The 7,666-nt window shown below is 39.2% G+C and overlaps 1 protein-coding gene across 1 annotated transcript; it reads left to right on the forward strand.

The window, feature by feature from the left end:
* The first annotated feature begins 7 nt into the window (after nt 1-7).
* On the forward strand, nt 8-2,652 carry FAM155A (family with sequence similarity 155, member A). Its single transcript, XM_011966253.1, has 2 exons — nt 8-1,610; nt 2,527-2,652. Exons 1-2 carry the CDS (start codon nt 696-698, stop codon nt 2,650-2,652), a joined length of 1,041 nt encoding a protein of 346 aa, XP_011821643.1. The 5' UTR covers nt 8-695.
* Nucleotides 2,653-7,666: the final 5,014 nt, after the last annotated feature.

The raw sequence follows: 7,666 nt of genomic DNA on the forward strand, positions 1-7,666 counted from the left end.
GGAGGCAGCCCAGGCTCCGGACTCTGGGAGAGCCAGCGCGGAGCAGGAGCGGGAGGCGGAGGAGAAGAAGAAGGAGAAGGAAAGGAAGGAGGAGGAAGAGGAGGAGAAGAAGAGGAGGAGGAGGAGGAGGAAGGGAGGCGCTCCGGGCGCCGTCAGTGGGCAGCGGAGGCGCGGCATGCCCCTGGCAGGGGAGAGCGGGCTGGGCTCCGCGGGGCCATGGGGACCCGCGCGCTGACAATGCCTGGGTGACCGGAGCCGCGCCAGCCACCCCGTCACCTCTACCATCGCCCCCTGCACCCAGCCTCGCCACCGGCCACCAGCACCAGCCTCCTCCGTCTCTCTCTCTCTCTCTCTCTCTCTCTCTCTCTCTCTCTCTCCATTATTGTTTCCCACTCTACAGAGGATGGGGTCGGCTGATGATTAGGTCGGAAGCAAGTCAGACCTTCCTTCAAACCTGGTAATATTTATGTAGGCAAAAGAGACAGAGAGATAAAAGAGAGGGAGAGAGAGAGGGAGAGAGAGAGAGAGAGAGAGGAGAGAGGGAGAGGGGGAGAGAGAGAAAGAGAGAGAGAGGAGAGAGAAGAAACGGGAGGAGGGGATAAGGAAATTAAACCCTTTAAGTCAATGCATATTGTGGTGACACCGGCACAGGCGCCCTCACGGTGGAGTCGGCCAGGGCTGTGCGTTCCCAAAATATGACCAGGGGTGCTTGGATGTGTCGGCAGTATGACGACGGCTTAAAAATCTGGTTGGCAGCACCCCGAGAGAACGAGAAACCGTTCATCGATTCCGAGAGGGCTCAGAAATGGCGACTGTCTCTGGCATCTCTCTTGTTTTTCACAGTCCTGCTCTCTGATCACTTGTGGTTCTGCGCCGAGGCCAAGCTGACCCGGGCCCGGGACAAGGAGCACCAGCAGCAGCAGCAGCGGCAGCAGCAGCAGCAGCAGCAGCAGAGGCAGCGGCAGCAGCAGCAGCAGCAGCGGCGGCAGCAGGAGCCCTCCTGGCCCGCGCTCCTGGCGAGCATGGGGGAGTCCTCGCCTGCCGCCCAGGCACACAGACTCCTCTCCGCCTCCTCGTCCCCCACCCTGCCCCCCTCCCCGGGAGACGGCGGCGGTGGCGGCGGCAAGGGCAACCGAGGCAAAGACGACCGGGGCAAGGCTCTTTTTCTAGGAAACTCTGCCAAGCCCGTGTGGCGCCTGGAGACTTGTTACCCCCAGGGCGCGTCCTCGGGCCAGTGCTTCACGGTGGAGAATGCGGACGCGGTGTGCGCCAGGAACTGGAGTCGGGGGGCGGCCGGGGGGGACGGGCAGGAGGTGAGGAGCAAGCATCCCACTCCGCTCTGGAACTTGTCGGATTTTTACCTTTCGTTTTGTAATTCCTACACACTTTGGGAGTTGTTCTCGGGGTTGTCCAGTCCCAACACTTTGAACTGCAGTCTGGATGTGGTGCTCAAGGAAGGCGGCGAGATGACCACCTGCAGGCAGTGCGTCGAGGCTTACCAGGACTATGACCACCATGCTCAGGAGAAATACGAAGAGTTTGAAAGCGTGCTCCACAAATATTTACAGTCGGAGGAGTACTCGGTGAAATCCTGTCCTGAAGACTGTAAGGTAGGAACCCTCGGGGGTTTCCCCCTTTCCTGCACTTTCCTATCTCTGTTTGCTCGGTTGGGGTGTTTTCTCGAGTTTATTATTATTATTTTTTTGAGCTCTGGTTTTGTTACTTTGTGTTTTCTGCTGATATTGAGAGCTTGGCTTGCTGTTTGAGTTGAGAATACCTGGTGGATTGCTGGTGGACTGACTAATGCCTTCTTCTGGGAGTCCTTGGAAGATCAGGGAAGTCCCCGGTTATCTGAGATAATAAAGCTGGCACTTTAACTGTTTCTTACATTCATGCAGTTGGCTCAAACTCTGTTACATCTTTTAAAAAATGGAAGTTGAAAAAGTCTTGTCAGGAAGATAGCAATGAGACTGCACACTGATGCTCACAGGTAAAGTCAGAAGAGTTAGAGACAGGCATGTGTGGTTTGCAATATAGATCTGCACACAGGAACGCTCTCATAGTGACATCATTAAGTTGGTTGAACAAGAGAAAGTGGTTGTAGTTGTTTCAGTAGTTAAAAAAAAACCCCTGTTTTTACAGGGGTAGTTCTGGTCAGAAAGTCTGGGGGCCTACCTGAGGATATTTACTTTTTTTAAGTTTCCTGTTTCCTCTTGGACATTTGTATAATTATTGATCTGGGACTCACTATGAATGAAAAGTTGCAATTAGGTGTCTAGTGATTGATTAGCAATAGGCTATTTATCAGACACCCTATGTAATTAGCTTGATTTTCAGTATGCTTTCCAGAAGTATTAAATGGCAAAACGTTGATGCTATAGTTAAAATTTACTGAAATATTTAATAGTCTGTATTATATTTAAGCTCTCCCTGTTCAATGTAATAAAGAATATAAACCTTGCTGATGGGCAAATGGGAAGCCTGCGCAAGTTTCTTAAGAATTGGTCTATGCAAATGTAACCATAGGTGCAGGTTTTAATAGAAGTGTCTCTGTCCGTGGTGCTGAAACGATATTTAACCAAGAGCTGTATTGAAGATGAAGATACTGCAGTGACCTTTAGTAGGGAAGATGTAATGACAGAATCTCTATAAGCCTTAGTGTTTTGTTCCAAGGGCAATTTCTTACACAGCACAATAAACTGGTACTGCTTTTCAAAGGGAATAATACACCACATTCTCTCTCTTTCTCTCTCCTACTTTCCCAACCTATATACAAACAGAACAACTGTCCCTCTGTCTCACTTGCGTTCCGCTGGGAAAATGAAGTCAAGGGTGGTATAGATCAAATAATTCTGTGACTTTTTGATAAAAGAACTGGACTAAGGGATGCTTATTTTAAATGAATACAGTTGAAGGGCCATATTTTACTTTGGGTGGATTAGTTGTGCTTTTGACAAAAATTAAACTCAAACTGACCTTGCCTTATTATCATTCTTTAAGACCAGAAACACAGCTCTCTGAAAATAGTAAGTCTGAATTTACGACATTAATTTAGAGTGGTACTTCACTAGACAAGTGTGTCTTAAACTTTTCTATCTAACTTTTTAACCATATCAGTTTAACTTATGCCTGGGAATAAAACTTTAATGGTAGAAATTAATAATGAATAACTACTGCAATTATTGCATAGTTATTTATTTTGACAAGATATGTTGCACTGAAATTGTAAAAAAAGGAAACTCTATGTCTACTAATTCTACTACTAATAAAAATATTGCAGAGGGTTTCAGTATAGTTGTGTTCAAGAGTGGTACCCTGTAATAATTATATTTCCCTCATTTCCTGCATGTAAACCCTAATTTCAGATAATTTTCATTTGTACAACTCAACTCAGTATTTAAAAGATAGTCTGTATTGACAATGGACTGCAGCATATTTTCAAATAAGCATGCCAAATACATCTTAAATGTTCAAGTAAATGTATTGAAAAGTTTTCTTTCCCCTTAACCTAAATTACATCTCAACTGTATATTTACATCATTGACATCATCATAGCGATAAAGTATAGTGTAAGTTAACTCATTTATAACGCTATTGCCTACTTCTGGATTGTGTTTTTGTGTAAAGTAGAAATTAACTGTATGCACAAAAAAGCACATTATAAAAACCTTAATTTCTTTAAAAACTTATTCTTCACATTGATAAGTAAATGCAGACACTTGATTTCTTGTCACCACACCGGAGAATTAATTACATGTTACTTCTTGCAGACATTTATTGGTTGTGCGGTGTTTTTTTGTTGTGGTTTCTTGTAAACTTGAAATATTTATTCCATAATAGCTGTTGTCAAAATTACAGGTGCAGATTTAAAGTGTGGTGTTCTTGGTTTAAGACTCACAAATCAATTGATTATATGTAGAAAGGTAGTAGAAGCATAGTTCTTGTTTAACATGTAATTTCTCTTTGATTCTGAAACAGCTACAAACACATTCACATATAAACTGTAATACATTACTTAAAATGTTTTTGTCCTCGAAAGATGTGCCTGAGTTTCTTTCTGAATACTTTTACTTATTTCAGATGGACTTATGCCTATGAAATGACTATCATTAGGAGCCTTCTTCAAGACAGAAGTTCTATGCAAAATTTTTCCTTTCTGAAGGCATCTGCAAAGTCATAGGCTACATTAAAAGTAAATGTATTATATTTATGTAATTGGTAATATTTTCATTAAAAATTAATTTTAGTGTGTAACTTATAAATATATTTATTAAGATTGTAGAGAAAAGAATACAGAAAATCATGTAGGCACCACAAATTATTGGGATTCATATTTTAGAAAAACTATATTAACTTTATTATCCTCATTTATAATTAAATGAGTAATGCAGTGATTTCTAAATTTTAGAGTTAGGATGAATTATTACTTTCCAGTTATATATTCTCCCCTCATTCAGAATTGCTACATTTCATATAAAATAAGAATAAATTAAATTTCATTTTGATTTAAATTGTTTAAAAGGCTTTTTGACCAATTATTCCGAAGAAACCCCTTAGAATAGATCTAATAGAATTATAGTGTCTCAAATTTATAGTAATTGCTGCTCAAGCATAGATTGGATGTACTTCTGTATTGCAACGTATCATTTAAAAAATGTGCACTCAGTAATACTTCTAAATATTCTGATAAATGTAAATATATGCATTTATCTGGGAAATTATTTATGGATAAATAAGGAACACAAGATGTTGACTATATCATTACTACTATAGCATTTTGCTGCATTACATAGAGTAGCAAATATTACAGTAGTAATTTTCCCTTGTAGTTTACAGTATTATTTAAAACAATGTTTTCGATATGTAATAAAAAACTGACAAAGCTACCAAAATTTTTAAGTTGTTTGACAATATTAAAAAATGAAATATTCTAAGTTACAAAAGTACAAATATTTATTATAAACATGCTTGATTTTTACTTAAATACAGATTTTCTCTTATACATGCCATTCTTTAGTTCCCGATAATCCTTGCAAATAAATATAACATAAACTTTTATTTTACAGACAAATTTCTATAGTTATTGATAGCTTTATTTAGTTACTATTCCCTCAAACCGTTGGTCAATGTAAGTGGGTTTGAGACTAGATTGCAAAATAAATCATTGTACCATCTATACTTTAGTTCTCTCAGTATAAATTGTAATTTTTGTTCTCTCAAGAATGTATGAATGCTCAGATTTTTATTTTACAATCTTATATTAAAGCGGATTATATTGCTTATTTTTATTTAACACACTGACCAAAAGGATACCTTGGAAGTATTAGGCATGTATAGCAGAGTTCTCTCATTTGTATCACCCACAAACATTACCCAACTAATTTGAGAACATAGAGTTTGGTTTACATAACGTACAATTTGAAAAGAAAAAAATGCATTTCTTAAATTCTTATGAATTTTAGTGCTTTAGTGCTGCACACTGAAGATTCATAAAGAAATAGTTCTCACTCTGTCACCCAGGCTGGAGTGCAGTGGCACAATCTTGGCTCACCGCAACCTCCACCTCCCAGGTGCAAGCGATTCTCCTGCTTCAGCTTCCCGAGTAGCTGGGACTACAGTTGTGTGCCACCACACTTTGGATAATTTTTTGTATTTTTCACAGTGATACTGTTTCATCGTATCAACCAGGATGGTCTCGATCTCCTGACCTCATGATCTGCCCGCCTTGGCCTCCCAAAGTGCTGGGATTATAGGTGTGAGCCACAGTGCCTGGCCAAGAAATAGTTTTTTAAGAAGAAATCAAATATCTTACAAATTTTTTCACTTAAATTTTGAACCAAAAATATTTTTCTCTTGACTAAGTGCTATTGTAATATCATGTCACTCTTCAGAAGTGTGGAGTACACATCTATAAATAGAACCTTTTAATATTCTATCACTTTATTTACAAATAATTTTTATAGTGGAATTGCTTCTCTACAAGATCAGTCTGACCATGCAGATGACTACTTAAAATTTTTTTTTATTGATACCTAATAGTTACACACATTTTTATTTCTTTAACCATTAGTAAAGCTTTATGGGGTTGAGAATATCATAATCATTTTAGTTTATGGTTTATCTCCATGTACAACTATTGATTTATGATTTGCGTTTTATTTTTATAGAAAGATATTCAAAATTATATCTTATTATTAAATATTTGTTTTCTCACAGACCGTGGAATACATATTTTTAGTTTGAACTTGTAACTGGGTCAAACTAGTGGCTACATAGGTATGATCACAAAGTTTAAATAATTGCTGTTATATATTGTTTTTAACCTCTTTTTTTAGATGAAGTTAGTGTCTGCATATACACAGTGAATTAAAGTATTAACAAATGAAATCAAGCAATGCTCTCATTCTCACTCTCCTCCACATGTAAATCATAATTCATTAACATATATTTTTACCAGATTTAATGTACAAGAACAAATTTGTGGATAACTGTTTCAAACAAAAGACTCTTTTGATTTGAAAGATGTGAACTGTTGCTTTAATTTTATTTCTCAATTTTCTTTTAAAATATTTATCCCTGTGTTGATCTCACAATGACTAAGCAGCAAATATTTTGTTGTTTCTATTGATTTACATTGCAAATATATTTTTTTCAGTGAACATATACTCTAGATTAGTGGTCTTTGGGGTCACAGTGGAATATTCTGGAAAGCTTTGAGGGCACTAAGGCCAGGGCATCCCCAATCCTAAGAGATTCTGATTTTATCGTCCTGCTGGTGTCATGGGTCTGGGCTCTGTCAAATTTTCCCTGGTGATTCTGATGTGCAGCCAAGGTTGGGAACCACCATTCTGGTTCACAGTGACAATTGATATGGAATGACTTTCAGCTCCTATGTCTCAGTAGTACATAATAATCCCATTTGCTCAACTGATGAAAGTAGAACTCAGGTATTTTTAAAAAGTGGTAATGGCAATAAGACATAGCCCAAGGGCAGGGAACAAATTTCTATTGATGAGACTGAGGAAGTGCATGAGAAGTGAACTAACTGGGTTTCAGGGTTAGGGAATGTGCCAGAAGGGATCATGGAGAGAAGGAGGTGGATGTGTGTGGAGGGCCAGAGTTTTGACTACTTAAGGTTGTGTCAGGCGACTGTGGATTTTCTATATTTTAGCCAAGGTTGTAATATCAGTCATCTTTTTTATTTTTTAAGTTTAATTCATGAGATACTATATAAAGTTAAATTTAAATTTTATCTAATAAGAAATCAAGCATCATTACAATCTGCATAGTTGAATTTCGTCAATGTAATGCTTTAATTTACTCTGAATGTTTTTTTCTTTTTTTTTTTGAGATGGAGTTTTGTTCTGTCGTCTAGGCTGGAGTGCAGTGGCATAATCTCAGCTCACTGCAACCTCCGCCTCCTGAGTTCAAGCGATTCTCCTGCCTCAGTCTCCCAAGTAGGTGGGATTACAGTAGCTGCGATTATAGCCTTCCACCATGCCCAGCTAATTTTTGTATTTTTGTTGAGATGGTGTTCACCATGTTGGCCGGGCTGGTCTCGAACTCCTGACCTCCAATGATCCACCTGCCTCGGCCTTCTAAACTGCTGGGATTACAGGCGTGAGCCACTGCACCCGGCCCACTCTGATTCTTTAATACTGGAAAT

This window comes from Mandrillus leucophaeus, unplaced genomic scaffold (genome assembly GCF_000951045.1).
Source record: "Mandrillus leucophaeus isolate KB7577 unplaced genomic scaffold, Mleu.le_1.0 Scaffold750, whole genome shotgun sequence".
Taxonomy (NCBI): domain Eukaryota; kingdom Metazoa; phylum Chordata; class Mammalia; order Primates; family Cercopithecidae; genus Mandrillus; species Mandrillus leucophaeus.